We start from the raw sequence: 19388 nt of genomic DNA, 5'->3' as shown, positions 1-19388 counted from the left end.
TGTTTATTATTGACTTTGAGGTTGGCATAGAGAGCAAAGTCTCCATCATTGCTAAATTACACTAAATTGTGTAAGGTGGTAGAATCAGAGCAGGGTGTAATTTCTCTCCAGAAGAGACTGGAAACTTGGGCAGGTAAATGGCAGATAAGGTTTAATACAGATAAATGTAAGTGTGACAGGGTGAATAAACGTCACCAGCCCTATGCCTGGCAGACCTATGTTTAGGTCTGCAGTGCAGCAGTGACCGGGTTAACATTCAGCTGGGAAGGTCTTGTCAATTAGTCTGGTCCCAGCTGCCTCATCAAGGAGCTTTAAAAACCCCAGGCTGCACACACATGCATCCTGTCTGACCCAGGGAGATATAATGAAATGCTGAGGGAGAACTACTGCTATACGTTCTGTCTTCATTATACTGTTTTGCTAAACTGATTCTCTGGACTCTGAAGAGCCCTTGTTGGGAAAAGGGCCAAGCTCTGCTCAGGACTTATTTTCTGTTTGTTCCTTATGCTGAAAAGAAGCTGTTTTATTTTTGTGTGCCATATTTTTGAGGCTCAATAAATAAGCCATTGCAGAAACCCTCGTGTGGTTGCATGTACTCTGCAAAAGTAAGGTTATGCATTTTGGAAAGAATAAACAGGCAACTTACAAATTATATTTGGATAAATTGGGTGAAGGATTTAGGTGTGCTTGTAAACAGCAGACTTAGAAATAGTTCCCAGTGTGATGCAGTAGCTGCAAAGGCAAACAATCTTATCTTGCATTAAACGGGGAATGGATGGAAGGGAAGTAAACACAATAATACCCCTCTTTAAAACATTCGTAAGAGCACACCTTGAATATGGAGTACAGTTTTGGGCACCACTCCACAGAAAATTATTTATGGCACTTGAAAAAGTGCAGAGAAGAGCCACCAAATTAATAATAGGAATGGATGATCTGATTTATGAGGAGAGGCTAGCGAAATTAGATTTTTTTGCGTTTGAAAAGAGTCGTCTAAGAGGGACTATAATAACTATATACAAATATATTCAGGGACAATATAAGAGCATTCAAAAGAACTATTCATCCCAAAGACAGTACAAAGGCCTCAGGGGCCATCTCTTAAGGTTGGGGAAAGGAGATTTCACCAGCAACAAAAGAGAGGGTTCTTTACAGTAAGGGCAGTTACAATGTGGAATTCATTACCCATGGAGACTGTGATGGCAGATACAATAGTTATGTTCAAAAAAAGGTTGGACATCTTTTCAGAAATGAAATGTATACAGGAATATACCAAATAAGTAAACATGGGAAGGATGTTGATCCAGTGAGTAATCTGATTGCCAATTCTTGGAGTCAGGAAGGAATTTATTTTCCCCTTATGAGATATCATTGGATGATATGACACAGTGGTTTTTTTGTTTGTCTAAATTTAGCATAGGTTGAACTTGATGGACATATGTCTTTTGTTAACCGCATCTACTATGTAACTGTGTAACCCCTCGAATTTCTATGTCCCCAGACGGATACCAGTTGCTGAGGTGGGGGCTTGAGTCCTTTATTTCTAAATGATATGCCACATGTGGCTCGAGGGCAGACAACAGGAAACAACTTAAAAATAGCTAATTTCACAAAGTTAAAGAAAGTAGCTACATGTGGACTGACAAGTGAAAATTAAGTGCAATGTAGCGCTCGCGTGACAACCTAAAATAAATAATAAGTGACAATAATGAATAAATGACAATGATAGATAAACCTGTTTTTAAGAGTCCGAAAAAGAGTCCTTGTAGCTGCCCAAAAAGTTACTCTGGTTATCTCAGAACCAGGGATGGCTATGAGAGTAATTAACCTCTTGTGGCGCTGGGGAGAGGAAATGGCCTATGAGATACAATTGGGCTGTAGATAATGTCCTGTTCCTTTTAGATGAATACCTCAAGAGAGGGGAGACAAAACATGGAGAAACACTGCAATAGTGCGTTTCCCAAGGAACATAAACATGATCAAAATGAACTGAGCAATTTAATATACCATTAAGGAAAGATAACATTGTGTAAACCTGTACATCAAACTGTCGCACTCCAAATAAACTTTGCTCCGCCGTGGGGAAAAACTGGAATCCTACTCACCAGAGGTGACTGGGACATACGCCAATAAACGTTTGGTCTTGTGTGCTGTTCGACACCGCTCGCCGTGGGGTGCAACATGCCAGTGCCTCGAGGAGATCCACCTTCTGTGCTCCGAGTCAGATACTTCCACAGTCTCACCAACCGGCTCTTCTGCTGACGTCACCGCTAGTGTCCACTGCTACGCCAAAATTGTCCAACGCGTTTCGAAACTCTTAATTGTGGGTTTTTTCGTCAGGGATGGATACTAAGTTGGTATGTGCTTCTATATATACCCAGAACTTTCAAATCGAGCAATTAGTCCAAATGGATCATTGGCCACCGGCCATTAAGACCGCTATATTCTTAAATATCATGAAATTCATGGATTGAATGGTACATGCATTATATTCACGACAAAAGATTTCAAACATAAACTACTTGAATGTTTAAATACCTAAATATTTAAATATTTAGTCGTCCTGCTGACAATGGCCGGGCATTTATAAATAGATCAGACTTTAATCATTAGTTATCCATCTGTAGAGGGGCAGAATAATTAAACCCACCTCAATAGGTAGGGAATTACATGGTGAACAATCTCTAATATATATATATTTTGCTCGGGTATATATAGAAGCACATACCCACTTGGTATCCATCCCTGACGAAGAAACCCACAATTAGGAGTTTCGAAATGCGTTGGACAATTTTGGCGTAGCAGGGACACCGTAGCAGTGGACACTAGCGGTGACGTCAGCAGAAGAGCCGATCGGTGAGACTCTGGAAGTATCTGACTCGGAGCACGGAAAGTGGATCTCCTCGAGGCACTGGCGTGTTGCACCCCACGGCGAGCAGTGTGGAACAGCTCACAAGACCAAACATTTATTGGCGTATGTCCTAGCCACCTCTGGTGAGTAGGATTCCATTTTTTTCCACGGCGGAGCAAAGTTTTATTTGGAGTGCGACAGCACTCAGATGTTTTATTAGTTTGATGTACAGGTATACACAATGTTATCTTTCCTTAATGGTATATTAAATTGCTCAGTTCATTTTTAGCATGTTTATGTTCCTTGGGTAACACACTATTGCAGTGTTTCTCCATGTTCTCATATGATGGGTGTCCTCGGAATAAAAAAATTCTCGACAGAGACACATTTGAATTGCTTTTATCCGCATCCCCACCTGAGGAGTCACACTCTGAAGTAGTGTAATTAACAGGGTTAACACACACATATTCTCAGGTAGCTCCAACTCCTACACCCACCACATCATGAATATATATTTATGCCAAAATGAGTGCTACTGAGCGGGGCAAATGTATACAACAACAGACAGGGGTGCTACCTGGGAATATGTGTGTGTTAATCAATTCTGACTGGTAAGAGTCAAATGGAGGTAGGTGGCACCTCCCCCCAGAGCTCACCCCTCTCCACCTTTTTAACTTGGGAGGTTCTGGCAATTTGCTGAATGGACAACTCACTGCAGTTGCTTCCCCTCATACAGAGGTAACAGGAAGGGTTCACAGTGTAGTGTAGGACCTGCATTTTTGGTTATACTTTGACGTTTGTTATGCAGGCTTACGACGCTTTGGCCAAAGTGTTCAACTAAAAAAACAAGTTATTACTATTATTATTGAAGTATTTAAACTTTACACTTATTACCATATATGTTTTGTCAATTTGATGTAGCATTGGGCACCCCTGTCTTTTGTTGTAATTAACAGGGTTACCAGATTCTGCACGACCTATCCCTCCCTACATTTCTTATTTTTATTATCTTTGATTTTAAATTCAAAGTCATTTAATTCACTTTGTAGAGTTATTACTGTACATGTACGGCGGCTCAGAGTTTGGGCCATGCTTGAGCTGGGTAATATCTGATATATTGTGTCCTTTTTTGTTGTTGCTGTTATCACAGGGCGTCCCTTTAACCCACATTTGATTGTAAATAACGCTGTCGCAAATTTAATTTGCTCCATCGTGTTTGGCAACCGATTTGAATATGACGATGACAAGTTCCACAGACTGCTGCATCTTTTTGAAGAGACCTTGAAAGCGGAGTCTGGGTTTTTCGTACAGGTGCGGACGAACAACATAACGTCAGTATTTCCAACCTAACTACTCCATGTCATGAGATGGGTTATTTTGATGTAATTTGTATTGAAACAGGCCCCAAAGCCTTCAGTAGAGTGTCCACATGGCTCGACCCCAACAGACAGCACATACGGTCTTATCAGACAAAGAGGCAGATTCAGTATGGGGTAGTGCGCCACATCTGGCGTTAACTCTCATTGATGCGCATTAATGATCGGATGCATTAACTGGTACCCGCACTTCATAAGTCTGCCCCAAACTGTCTTATCTGGAGCCTTTCTGATGACGCTCTTCAAACCCCAATGATATCGCACAGCGTTACCTTGATTCTGCGCTTGAGTTTCAGTTTTTTTTTTTTTAAACGCCATTTCAAATTCAGGGGCAAAAATGAGAGACGGAAAAGAGACATCTTACTGTACAGCTCTTTATAGCATTTTATAATTTAAAAAAAACATGCAGGGAAACTGCTTATTTAATACAAAGCATTGTGTTCCCCAAATTAGGCTGTAAGGGGAAATACAGCGACGTATTAGGCATTCTTTACACATAAATATCCAACCTTTTCTCATTTGAAGGTGACCCGTAATTCAGCTTTAACATCTCTCCGTTTGGTAATGAATAACATGCGCTGTGTATGTTTAGGTCGTCAATGCGGTTCCTTTGTTATGTCGCGTGCCTGGGCTGCCTCAGATGCTTTTGAAAACTCAGATTCATATGCTGGAGTATCTACAAGAGATTATCTCGGAGCATCAGAGAACCTGGGATCCGAACTGCACGAGGGATTTAATAGACGCCTTCCTGCTGGAGATGGAGAAGGTGAGAACGTGATATAGAGACGTCCCATTCATGTGAATGTGTCTAAACGGGAGGCAGCGGCTCTGCTCGCACTACTCAATGTATCCCTGCCCAGGGGCAAAGCTATATCCCGGGGGCCCGCGCATGTCTAGCTACGCCACTGTCCCTGCCCTTTTAGCTTTCCCTCTTGATCCCTTGATGTCAGCCCTTAGTTTGGGTACAACCCCTCCCCTAAAACAGAACACACCAAACGCTGTATTGTGGGTAAAATGGCCCCCAGTTTATATTAAATTGATACAATAATAGGATGATTGACCTGGCCAGTTTACAATCCCTCCCTATTGTCAACTCCAGCTTTTCCCGGGTCACTGGTCCGGGCTCAGTGAGCCACACCGATTCCCAAACGTAACACCCTGGGAGGACACCCATAGGCCCAGCATCCCTGGCCCAGACCCGAGAACTCAATAAAGACTGTAAACATCCAGACATCTTCACAGAATGGACCCAGTTGACCAGTCCATCCTGCCCCAAAGCCAAGGCTATTTGACCCTGACCCCACTAGCCATGAAGCTCATTCGATGCTCTTCCACCAAACATGAGTTAAAATATCCGGAGCAGTCTCTAAGAGATGCGGTCACATACATGCTTACTCGTATGCACGCGTGTAAGTGAGAAAGGGGATAACAATACAGTAACTGGCCGCTCAGTCACCTCCTTGCGGGACACTATGAATTCATACCCCCAAAACTGTCACTTTACTCCACAGTTACGCTGCCACCACCACCAGGATTAATTTAAGGGCAAAGGAATCATTGGTCCTCATTTCTAATAGAAAAAGGAGTACAGTGCTGGTTACAGAAAAGGATTACACAATGACATACAGAAGGAGTAAAAAGGAGTAAAACAGAAAACCTATACATTGCGGGTGAATGTCATGTCATAGGTTCCTCAAGGGGTTCTGAGGTAGAAGATGTGAGATCCACACACATTACTCCCCATGGAAGTAGATGGGCCAATTGACATTCACACACACATTCTTATACCACACAACTCTTTCACCTGTGACAGACTCCAGGTGGCGTGACAGGCTGGTGTGGGTGTGTTCTGTCACCGTCTCTCTGCTACAGACAGTTTTATGACTACACAGGTGAAAGAGGAGAATTCTTACATCTCCAATTGATTTGGGTAGTATACAATACTTAATAACTACGTCCCGGTAGTTTGCAGATTAATGGTAAACATCATTGCAACCAGAGATTAAACACAGACAGAGCTCAGTTTTAGCACATCCAGTGAAACTCATACACGGTACAGTGCCTAAATATATATGTATAAATATCTATTAAGTAAAATGGTCTTTTAGTTTAACATTTTTGGCCAAAATTGTTGTAAGCCCCTGAGCCAACTGCACGGCAGACCACAATTTCAGGGGTCCCTAACACTAATATAAATTCTTAATAACCTGTGTGATAACAGGAAGAATGATTTATAGTAAATCTGTCAATATTAGTTGCAAAGTTCTAAGTGTGATTGAAGCCTTTATTAACCTGTACATTACCAGGAAAAGCACTCTGTATTAGAGTTGTCACAACCATCCTGCAAGCAAACAAGTTCCCCTGTGTGGAAGATGCTATGGAGTGAGCCCTTAACCATTTAAATGTGGGAGGGGGTGAGCTTCAATTAAGTAGGAGGCCAAAAAAGGAGGCCAAAAATGTTAAACTAAAAGACCATTTTACTTAATATATATTTATACATATATATTTAGGCACTGTACCGTGTATGAGTTTCACTGGATGTGCTAAAACTGAGCTCTGTCTGTGTTTTATGTTCTGTCTCTGGTTTTAAATATATATTGCCATGCTCAGTAGCACTCCTCTGTGACACTCATATGCTAATATATATGTTGTGGTTATTTTGGGGGTTCAATAGGAGCTTGTTAGGTGTCCAGTATACTAAACATCATTGCACCCAGAAAAATCTGACAAATGCATAGGTACCACCTGGGACTGTCCCATCTGTCACCTTGAGAGTGAACATTGGCAGTTCACTAATTTATACATGTCTTTAATAAGAATTGTACCGAAGATGAATTGTCTTCATTAATGTTAATCTGTAATGGAAGCAATAGTGTTCCTCCAGTCACCCGTGTGTCTGATATGTAAGGAATATGTGTATGACGGCCATTGAAGCTATCTCATTTGGCTATCTGTACCTTCTCACTGGGTATTTGTACCTTCTCATTGGGTATCTGAACCTTGTCACTGGGTATCTGTACCTTGTCACTGGGTATCTGAACCTTCTCACTGGGTATCTGCACCTTCTCACTGGGTATCTGCACCTTGTCACTGGGTATCTGCACCTTCTCACTGGGTATCTGCACCTTCTCACTGGGTATCTGTATCTTCTCACTGGGTATCTGTACCTTCTCACTGGGTATCTGCACCTTCTCACTGCCATGACACACGTAAGCAGTTAGTTCCTGAGTAAACAACAGGCCTGGCCTTAATTGTTTGATCGCCACTTAAGTCATTGACTGGTAGATTTTTATGACGAAAACCTTCACCGCAGAAAGGAAACAGAATAAAAAGTTATTTTAGTAAGAAAGTTAACCTTGACTACCATACTGCACACAAACATTAACTCTTACATGGCTTTATCGTGACAGATGCACTCCGACCTTATGGTAAAAATCTATCTCACCTCTTTCCAATCCCTATACCATAAGGCTTCGCCTCCCATCACTCTTACCAAATCCCTATACCATAAGGCCATACCTTCCATCACTCTTACCAAATCCCTATACCATAAGGCCATACCTTCCATCACTCTTACCAAATCCTTATACCATAAGGCCATGCCTCCCATCACTCTTACTAAGTCCCTATACCATAAGGCTACGCATCCATCACTCTTACCAAATCCCTATACCATAAGGCATAACCTCCCATCACTCTTACCGATCTCTATACTATAAGGCCACGCCTTCCATGACTCTTACCAAACCCTATACCATAATGCCACGCCTTCCATCACTCTTACTAAATCCCTATACCATAAGGCCATGCCTTCCATCACTCTTACTAAGTCCCTATACCATAAGGCCATGCCTCCCATCACTCTCACTAAGTCCCTATACCTTAAGGCCATGCCTCCCATCACTCTTACTAAGTCCCTATACCATAAGGCCACACCTCCATCACTCTTACTAAATCCCTATACCATAAGGCCACGCCTTCCATCACTCTTACCAATCCCTATACCATAAGGCCACACCTCCATCATTCTTACCAAATACTCAGCTCCCCAGTTTAGTTTTTTTTCCTTCTGCATCTGTTATCTGGACACCTATGGACAACCTCCAACCATACTAATACCGAATTCCACCAAATCCCATTCATTAGATCCACTATCCGGACATGCCCCAAGTTGTTACTCCCTGCATGAGGCATCAATATATCCAGTGTCACTTGAACCTGTTCCGGAGGAACCCTTCCAGGAAACATAAGAGCAGTCCCCCTGCAAACCCGAGAAGTTCCTGTAAGGCCTCTTTTGCACCTGCTGTTCCACTCACTGGATGTAGGATTCCCCCAACCATCCATTCTCTTAAAATCTGGAAACTTTGTAAAAAGTAAAAAAAAAAAAAACCTTAAATCCTAGCTATGCCAGTAGCTAAAGTAACGTGAAATCTAACATAGCTCTGAAACCTACATGTCTCCGACCGCCCGATCCTTTTAATAACACGATCATCCAACCGTAAGGGAGCAGAATCAATTCCAGCCCGTATCTCTAAGCAATGCGAGTGAATCAAGTCCAGATCAAAACCCCGGTTTTAAAGATATTCCTTAAACTCCCCACAGAGTAAAAGAGAGTTTACGTCGCACCACCCGAACAAAGACAAAGTAGAGAGGATAACTTCAAAAGATGGCTTAATTGACCATAAAAAAAGAGGCAAAATCTGGACTCTCTTAAACCCTCACAGACTGGTCCCAGTCAAAGCATCCCGTTCTTCATGAATAAATAGGGACCAAACCCCAATGAACTTCAGAATCAGCCCTACCAGACAAGTAACCTTCCAGGCCGAAGACCTCCACCAAACCCCCTTGGCCATTCTGATCCATATTTTGACCAACGTATTAAAAACGGAACGGTCCCATCTCCCCAGCTCTGCTCACTCCCTGCGCTTGTCTGACTAACTCCCTAACCACAGAGCCCCAGTTTTGCAGTTGGGGGTCTTTAGCAAATGCCCCATGTTTCTATGTGCTTTATCTGTAAGGTAAAAGAAGACAAAGACAGCAGTTTTAATAAGAAGAATCTTCTCTATACACCATTTGACTTGTTTACAGCCGGCACAGAAACTTCAACCACCACGCTGAGATGGGCTCTGCTGTTTATGCTGCGGTATCCAGATGTCCAGAGTAAGTATCTATAGGAACTGATTGAAACCAGTCACTGTTCTCTGCTCCACTGTCCATCATCTTCAGGGCTTTGTCTGAGAGATTTGGCCTTTGATAAGAGGCCCAACAAATACAAATCCCCCTTGTGAGAACATTCACACAGGTCTGCAACTCTGCCTTTCCCCATTATCTATTAAAGCGATAGGGGGGCCCTGTTACTGCCACAAGTATAGTGAATAGTGAACGGTGCTTTGGGTAAAAACACAGATATAAATGAGATAGAGAAAGAACCCAATGGTAGCACTCGAGTCCGCCCTCTGGTGATGAATGGGTTAATTAAAACATAAACTTTATTATTATGCAACACATAAATAAAAAATGAATGTTATTATTGCACCACTTTACTTTTCTGCCCTTGAGGCTCAAAGAGAGTGTGTACTCGCTCTACTTTGTCTGAGTCTGACCAACAAGTACAAATATACAAAATAACTTCAGTCAGACCGGTATCAGCTTTATTGCGCCAGACTTGCAGTCATACATTAAGGTATACTTACTGTGTACATCACCACAGCTCCACGCTTGCCTCGGCGCATCAAGGGTTAACCGTGACGTCACTATCCTGGAGGACCGATATATACCTGCTCACCTGCAGGGTACCCTCAGTAATACTTACCATTTCGCCTTGAGAAAGCCTCTCGCGAAACGCACGCGTCGGCTCTGACTCCCCACGTGCACGCGCAGGGCTCTGATTATCTCAGCTGTCATGTCTCACACCGCGAGTTGATGCGGTACTTTGCCCGTGCTGGTTACACAGGCTTCTAAGTGCCCCGACGGACACTGAGAGCCTCCTATAGAGGATTAGTTACAGGGAAAGTGCTTTTTATTAGGTCTAGTACCCAGATTTAGTTTCCCTGTCCATAGCAACTTATGGTTAGGTTGCGCTGGTACATACAGCTGCCACAAAGGAACCTTCCTGACAGCAGCTCAAGGGTCACTTCTCTGCAATATACAGCCACCCTTACTGTGATTAATTTATTTATTTATGTGTCACGCTCTCCCTGAGAAGGGCTATAACTATCTCTGATAACCCGATATTAGTGATACAGAGTACACTGTCTCTGATACCTGTCACTAAGGTTACCAGAGGACACTACATCCCAATACTGCAGACCCTACCAGGACACTCTAGGTCAGTTTGACACAGTGCAGTGCACACCGTATATATCACAGAGGAGGATCAAGCTGATTTGTGATTGATTACTGGTACCATACTGGTATACATTGTACATGCTCAGATATGTGTATCAGCCACTACAAATCTTACCATATATGTCAACATTTGGTATATGCAGACTCTGCCTTCAACGGTCTGTAGTTTCAGTACTTACCTTGAGCACACCCTGCAATATCCGTTCTGTACACAGATCCTTATAAGGACTGCTGTTTTGTGTGTTACCTGGATTCACCGAGTACACACCGTTACCTTGGATCCTGAGCCTACATGGCTATCAGTACAGAGATCTGATCACCTTCAGTTCATTGTTTCAACACCCATTATTTTATTTACGTGTTGCATAATAATAAGTTTATGTTTTAATTAACTCATTCATCACCAGAGGGCGAACTCGAGTGCTACCATTGGGTTCTTTCTCTATCTCATTTATACCCATTATCTATTAGCATAGAGTGCCTCCACCGCAGCCAGGGAGTCTGGGTAATGACATGCAAATGAGCGCACATAAGAGGCACAGAAATGCACAGAGCTTAGTTGTCAGCATTGAAAAGCGAAACCTCTTCAAAATCTGTAGGCAAATAGCTGTGTGCTTCATGGTGGAGTTAGGCCGAGGTTATGGTGGCGTCGTTACATATCTGGCACAATTCGGCAATTGGCTATAGTAATTAGCCGCCTGCCGGCGAAGTAGCGCGATGACGCGCCAGCGTTTTGAGGAGACAATAAATGTTGTCTTCTCAGGCGGGTGCCATGAAACGTCAGCATCACGTGAGCTGGTTCAGCCAATGAGGGCGAACCAGCTTCGTGATGCGTCCGCCACGCCCCCCGCATCGCTAATCTCCTGCAGCCAAGTTCACAGATCGCTGGGGCTGCAGGAGTGCGCGTCGCGGCCGCGTAGGTAGTATCTCTGCGTGTGAATAGGCATCAGAGGTTGCCATGTGGACACCTTACTGCCGGCTCTGGGGCACGTTCAAAGAAGAAAGACAAACCAAACCTAAACAGTAATGAATATTTTTTTTTAATAATGTTGGTAATCTGCTTTCTGGTTTGGGGCAAACTGCACTTGTTAAATGTCTGTTGTTTTTTTAATGGGAGACATAAAGTGTAACATTTATGGGTTACTACACTCCAAACAAGCGCTGATCAAGGTAAAAACGTAACTTGTTTCACACGCGCTACGCTGTATCTATTATTTCAGGTAAAGTCCAAGAGGAAATTGACCGAGTGATTGGAAGAGACAGGAAACCTACAATGGGAGATATGCTGAAAATGCCATATACCAACGCGGTGATCCATGAAACTCAGCGCTATGGCGATATTGTACCCCTTTCCGTTCCGCACATGACCTACAGAGACATAGAGATCCAGGGCTATTTCATCCCAAAGGTACTTAATGTAACCAAATTCAAGTCATATCATATATACTCTTAGAATGTACCAACGCCGTTACTTTCTACAGCCCAAGAAATATCCTGATCCCCAGCAAAGATAAGCGAACCCCGTGAGGTTGTCTGCATGTCTTCCTCAGGTTCCCATACCTGCTTCCTTCACCCCTTTGTCTTGTCATCCAGTGGTTATATTGCAGACAAGGATTCTGGGTATTGACATGCAAATGAGCACATAGGGTGCATCGCTTTCAGCTTCCTACCCAATATTACATGGATAGGATACGTAGCGTTCCCGGAAACTGTTGATCTCAGTGGGAGATGTATGAGAGCTTCCTGCCCACTGTTGACAAAAAATTTAAATGTCGTATTTTCTGGGTTAAAAACTAATTTTTTAGGACAATACTGGTTTAACAAAAAAAATGTCCTGACATAAAATGGTGGTGGTAACCATCAGGAGGCACCTTTCTGTCTTTTTCCGTCTTTCTGTCACTTGTTCATCGGTTAATAACACTGTAGTAGGCTGCAGTCTCAGAGGAGCCAGCATTACAGAGCCATGTGCTCTCTTCCCTCCTCACTGGGTATCTATCTGGGTACCTTTCTTCCCATGTCACCAGCGGGGGCGCCAGAGAGTGCCTGCTTCTGTGAGGCCACATGCTCTCACACCAGATCTTGGCGCCTCCTACAGACAGAGAAAGGAAGGAGACATTGATATTTAAATGTTCAGGGCACCAGTTTGTGCTGATTCAGCTCCCAAGACAGGAAATTCCGGTTTTCTTAGAGTATTAACATTTAAAGCAGCAATACTCCCCCCCTTCTTTTTCTTTTTTCTTATTTGTATATATAAAGCATGTGTCAAAGTGTAATTCTGCATTCTTACCTAAGCTGGCAATCGTTTGGTGCTACTGTTATAAATCTGTAACAATCCTGATTGTGTGCCTAACATAATGGCCGCCTTTCAGGTCCAATCAATCCTTCAGTGAGTGTTCTTCAGCAGCTACAATGTATCCTTGTATTACTAAGGTAACATTATCTATTGTTACAGTTTACAGCTCAAACTGCTGAGAACATTAGCAACAAATGATCACAAACAGGAAAGTATTGCAAAGATCTTGCAGTGCTGGGGAGGTGGCTAAAACCTGGTACAGAAATCAAAGGATGCTTTAAAATGAATTAAAAATAGTATTAAGAGTTGAATAATAACATGTAAAATCTGCAGTAAATATTATCTAATACTACAGAACTGATTTAGGAAAAAACCTTAACATGATTTGCTACTTTAATGCTGGAAAGTGGTAACTTTTTCGGGACAGTGGAAACACGGTTCCTGCCTTCTCTATCTGTCCCTCTTCTGTACGTACCTAACCAGCTCGTGTCGGCAACATTGGAGGAGGTGACTGATGGCCGGAAGCTGCCCCCCTCAAACTGCATTGAGGCGATGGGAGTTGACCGGTGGTCATGATTGGAAGTTGTACTGTGCTGCTGAATATCTTGGCCCATTATGAACGATGAGAATAAATATTAATAATTTCTAGGGCATCACTGTCCTCACCAACCTGTCCTCCGTGCTGAAGGACGAGACCGTCTGGGAGAAGCCTCATCAGTTTTACCCGGAGCATTTCCTGGACGCGGACGGGAAGTTTGTGAAACGGGAGGCGTTTATGGTGTTCTCTGCAGGTAAGAGGCTCTTACCTCTGCACAGCACCAGCGTGCTAAGGGTTAACATTGAAAGGTATAATTTGATGACTGAGTTGTACGTCTTAAGTATACAAGAGAACAGAACTTGGAGATGGTAGCGCTATAAGTCATATCAAAAGAGGTTTGTTATTCAGAATGCGATGTAGTAAAGATGGCCTTCTTCTGCTTCACAGGTCGGCGCGCGTGTCCGGGGGAGCAATTAGTCAGAATGCAACTCTTCCTCTTCTTCACGTCCCTCCTGCAACGCTTCACGCTTCAGATCCCCAATGACCAACCTCGCCCGCGAGAAGACCCCCTGTTTGCAGTAACGATGGGCCCCCATCCTTACGAATTCTGTGCCAACATTAGATAAAACCCTTGTTAACGGCCCATATTCCATATGCTGCAAAGTCACTTCCTGGGACTGGAGAAAAGGTTCGTCCCATTCATTTGAACTCGGGGAGGACGTCTCTTCCCAGCATATTGAATAGTGAGAGTTGAGCGCACAGACGGAGAATTCCCTCATGAACAATATCCAATGACCCAGGCACTTTTGTAGTTTCTTCCCTCACATATTTTGGCAAATGAAATGCTTACTTAAAAAAAATAAATACTTTAATTCAAAGAATCTCTGAATTTTTCAAATGATATAGACAAAAGGTTGAGGGGAAGGGGAGAGATCGGGTCTGGGAGACGTTGGTTCAAAGAGCGGAGCCATTGTCCGCCCCAGACACCGAGGCGCCTATCTCAGCGGGCGATATCCGTCCGGCCATGGGAACCACTGCTGGGTCTCAGCCCGTAGGTGTGATTCCGATTGGCAGGTTTGTAATCCCCACTCTCCCCTTAGCATGTCCCAAAGGGCTGTCCTAATTGACCAGTCACACCCCCAGCCTGGATTGGCCAAAATAGGCAAGTCCTTGTGTTGTGATTGGTCCCTACACAGCATCTATGGTGTTATTGGTCACGACTCCTTCCATGCTTTCCTATGTAGATGGGGAAACTATGTAAAGGGACCGATCTGAGCTCCAGCGTGAGTCCGGGAGTCAGCGTGTAGGATGACTAAGCGGTGTGTTCTGAGTTCTTGCCAGAGTCACACAGCCAGAGTCAGGGCCAATCCGAGCGGGAGATTCAAACCTTCCTTGTGACCTGGGACTTGTTCGCTTGTCGGAGACACTTCTGAGCAGGACTTTTGAACTTGCTTAGTGACAAACTGCATTTCCGAGGTCTGGAACACCCGCAACATGTGCCTGTAGTGCCTATTCCCTTTACTGTATGTATCATATTATTATGTCATGTGTATTGCTGCTGTAAAGTGACCGGTCCATGCATGGTGCTATACAAATAAAGATATACATACATCTATAGATCCATATCTCTATATATCTACCTATGGAAGTTATTCACTAATGCAACACTGCTGCACAGAAGCTCCTATTGCCCCGAATTAGAGTTTCCGGGTGGTTATGCTGGTCTGACACTATTGCATCTCAGTGGTGGTTCTCCTCAGGGACCTCCAGACACAATGTGTAACTCTTGGGAAGCCACAGAATTCTATAGGAATGCACAGCACCAATGTCATGTGTATATAGATTTCCGGGGTGGGTCAAAATGGATCAAGGAACATGAACTGCTGCTGCAAAGTTAAAAAGGAATACATTACCTGGTTCTGTAGCAGCTTTAATGATGGGTTGTTATTTGTGTTTGGACTAGTGTCATGGTCACTTATGGCAGGCTATAATAATACACCAAATAACTGGGTTTGAACTGAACGAGGCTTAGATATGATAAAGTATATTTATTCCTTTAGATAGGTGAACACACAATATAGTACAGTAACAGGCAAGAGGTAACACTTACTTGGGGGATGGGGGATGAGAAGTACTGCACCGACACACTTTATTCGAGCAAATACCCAGTATGTACCTGGCAGATACCTGGAATGCGCCGCTCCTCACCTCTGACAAGCCCCGTTGCGTTTGCCTTCCCAGCCTGGGTTCATGCCTGGCTGACGGGCGGCTGATCTGTTAAATGATAATGATTAGGATTTAATAGGCTGCAATGCTTCGCGTGTCTACCAGATGGCATAAATTCATGAATTGTAATGCAGTATATATATATATACTGTGCAGTATTGCAGCCAGCGGGAATAAAATGCTTCAATCCCTGCCTGGAAAATACCTCAATGCACTCGGGCAGAAAACAGTCACAAACCTCAATACACCCGGGTATACCCGAATTCGTGGGACTAGCCGAGCTCGAATAAAGTGTGTCGCCAGTGTATGTTGAATAGCAATTCTCCATCAATCAGGTACAATCAAGATGGTATAGAAGACAATGGATATATGAGTTACCACAGTTTATATATCTTTTGTAACCCTATCCTTAACATTAAGTACAGGTAATTGGGCAGCAATTACCTGTAGCCAATCTTTAACGTGGGAACACATTTTGGTACATGCCCCCCAGCTAGTTGGCCCATGCGCATTTGGACTCTGGGGTCTCATTTCTGTAGCCCCACATTTACAGCAGGAATGCCAGCCAGTCTACCAGATGGAATTTCTGGCAGGATACTCTTTGTTGTAAGGTGTGAAATGGGACACTTACAGACTGCTCTGGTTTGAGTCGTCTCCGCCCTCAGGTAAACAGTGAGGGTGACAAAATCCTTTGAACAACACTTAAGTCCTAGACATTGGGTCGCCACTCTGACCATATGCTTCCTTTTGTCCAAAGGAATTTACTCTGGTTTCTGTCTCTGCCTTGGGACACAGTATTAAAGATAAAATACAAACATATTAAAATATCCGGTTCCGTTGGGTGTAGCGGGTTCAAACTGCCCAGATCTCAATGCTGGAACTGGGACACCATATGGTCCGAGTTTCAGCCTGGTGGGACCTTCGGAACCGGAGTTACACAAATACACCTTAAACCGTTTCTCATTTTAATATAAAAGTCTCAGCTGTAAATTAAATCACGGTTTTTCACTAAATCCCCATTGAAAACAATGGGCTCCGCCGCCATAGACTTTCAATGGCAAACCGCCTCCGTTGGCGGCTATGGGAATCCGCCGCCATAGACTTTCAACGGGGCAGCGCCGCCGTTGAAGTCTATGGGGTTTTTCCGCCATAGCCGGTCAATGGAAATTGGCCGCCATTGGAGTCTATGGGAAAGTCCCGAACTTTCAAGGGGGTCCATACTCCATCGGGTTGGTCCAAGAGGGTCAAGGATGGTTCTGCAGCCATGCCGGAGCAGTGACTACAGGTACCCCAAACCCTGGCCCTCTGGACCCTCCGGAACCAGGTTCATGGATTTCAGCTTTTTACACTTAGACGATCTCTTGAGCTGTTTCTGCCGCCGCCATTGGAACCTATGGCGCGACCCGCTCTCTCGGTACGACCCTTCTCGGGGGTCCAGGATTCGGGGACCCGGTTGTGGTCGAGTGGGGGGAGGCCTAGGAACTAGGGGCAAAAATAATTTTATTTCTAGGTGCTCTAGAACTGTAGATTCCCACGCCACTTAACGTTGAACTTGACTGCTAAGTGATCAAAGCTCTCTTTTAGATAATGTATCCGCTTTGCGGTTTGGACGGCAGCCAACTCGTTCCTGGAAAGCGCCGTCAAGGAATCTCCATTGAAGTCAAAGGCCCATTGACTTACAATGGGAAACCACCGCTCCTCCTCTCGGACGCCACCTGCTGGTCTTCACAGGAAACAGGACCACAACAGCAAGATTCACCATTGAAACGCATGGAGCTCCAATGGCGGCCTATGGGACCCTGCAAAATGGTGCCTGAAAAGGCGGTAAAATTACACAAAGGGCTATAATCACTAAAGAACTATTAACCCTTGCACCCCCGGATGGATCCTAGTGTGTGTGTGATGCAGACACTGATATTGGCAAAAATGGATAATGAAAAAAGGATTGCAATAGAAAGTAAGGTCAACCCTAAAAAGTTATTTAAGTACCTTAATAACAAAAAAAAATGAGAAAAGAAAATATAGGACCCTTTCAGTGTGAGATGGGTAGGCAGATTATTGGAGATAAGGAAAAAGCAGAGGTATTAAACAAATTATTTGCCTCTGTGTTTACCAGGGAAGAATCAAGTTCAATAGTAGCGCCACAGGAGGAAGCCACAACCTCCATATTAATGACCAATTGGTTAACTGAGGAAGAAGTTCATAAGCGACTTGAAAAAATTAAAGTAAATAAGGCACCTGGCCCCGATGGCATACATCCAAGAGTTCTCAAGGAGTTAAGCTCAGTAATAGCAAAACCATTATATTTAATATTCAAGGACTCCATTTCCACAGGCTCAGTACCACAAGATTGGCGTAAAGCAGATGTGGTGCCTATATTTAAAAAGGGAGCTAGATCACACACGGGGAATTACAGACCTGTAAGCCTGACTTCAATAGTAGGGAAACTACTTGAAGGTTTAATACGGGATAATATTCAGGAATACCTAATGGAAAACAAAATTATTAGTAATAGTCAGCATGGATTTATGAAGGATAGATCTTGCCAAACTAACCTTATTTGTTTCTTTGAGGAGGTAAGTAGGAATTTAGACCAGGGTAATGCAGTTGATGTGGTCTACTTAGATTTTGCAAAGGCTTTTGATACGGTTTCACACAAGAGGTTGGTGTACAAAATAAAGAAACTTGGACTCAGTAATAATATATGCACCTGGATTGAAAACTGGTTAAAGGACAGACAACAGAGGGTTGTCATAAATGGAACTTTTTCAGGTTGGGCTAAAGTCGTGAGTGGAGTACCTCAAGGATCGGTACTGGGACCCCTGCTTTTTAACTTGTTTATTAATGACCTTGAGGTTGGGATCGAGAGCAAAGTCTTCATCTTTGCTGATGATACTAAATTGTGTAAGGTAATAGAATCAGAGCAGGATGTAATTTCTCTTCAGAAGGACTTGGAGAGACTGGAAACGTGGGCAGGTAAATGGCAAATGAGGTTTAATACAGATACATGTAAAGTTATGCATTTGAGATGCAAGAATAAAAAGGCGACTTACAAATTAAATGGAGATATATTGGGGGAATCCTTGATGGAGAAGGATTTAGGAGTGCTTGTAGACAGCAGGCTTAGCAATAGTGCCCAATGTCATGCAGTAGCTGCAAAGGCAAACAAGATCTTATCTTGCATCAAACGGGCAATGGATGGAAGGGAAGTAAACATAATTATGCCCCTTTACAAAGCATTAGTAAGACCACACCTTGAATATGGAGTACAATTTTGGGCACCAATCATAAGAAAAGAAATTATGGAACTAGAGAGAGTGCAGAGAAGAGCCACCAAATTAATAAACGGGATGGACATTCTAACTTATGAGGAGAGGCTAGCTAAATTAGATTTATTTACATTAGAAAAGAGGCGTCTAAGAGGGGATATGATAACTATATACAAATATATTCAGGGACAATACAAGGAGCTTTCAAAAGAACTATTCATCCCACGGGCAGTACAAAGGACTCGGGGCCATCCCTTAAGTTTGGAGGAAAGGAAATTTCACCAGCAACAAAGGAAAGGGTTCTTTACAGTAAGGGCAGTTAAAATGTGGAATTCATTACCCATGGAGACTGTGATGGCAGATACAATAGATTTGTTCAAAAAAAGGTTGGACATCTTTTTTAGATGGGAAAGGTATACAAGGATATACCAAATAAGTATACATGGGAAGGATGTTGATCCAGGGATTAATCCGATTGCCAATTCTT

General features: G+C 43.3%; 1 protein-coding gene across 3 annotated transcripts in view; it reads left to right on the top strand.

The window, feature by feature from the left end:
- LOC142467964 (cytochrome P450 2D17-like) overlaps window positions 1-15023 on the top strand; it is a 28051-nt gene extending 13028 nt beyond the window's left edge. For all 3 annotated transcript variants that reach the window (XM_075574002.1, XM_075574003.1, XM_075574004.1), the window contains exons 4-9: window positions 4002-4162; window positions 4820-4993; window positions 9246-9387; window positions 11796-11983; window positions 13518-13659; window positions 13854-15023. In XM_075574002.1, coding sequence (XP_075430117.1) covers window positions 4002-4162; window positions 4820-4993; window positions 9246-9387; window positions 11796-11983; window positions 13518-13659; window positions 13854-14032 — 986 coding nt within the window. In that variant the 3' untranslated portion in view covers window positions 14033-15023. The remainder of the gene's footprint in view (window positions 1-4001; window positions 4163-4819; window positions 4994-9245; window positions 9388-11795; window positions 11984-13517; window positions 13660-13853) is intronic.
- Window positions 15024-19388: the final 4365 nt, after the last annotated feature.

Source organism: Ascaphus truei, chromosome 17, assembly GCF_040206685.1.
Source record: "Ascaphus truei isolate aAscTru1 chromosome 17, aAscTru1.hap1, whole genome shotgun sequence".
Classification (NCBI taxonomy): Eukaryota; Metazoa; Chordata; class Amphibia; order Anura; family Ascaphidae; genus Ascaphus; species Ascaphus truei.
Note: the sequence above shows the minus strand (reverse complement) of the source record. Positions and strands in the feature narration are given on the sequence as shown.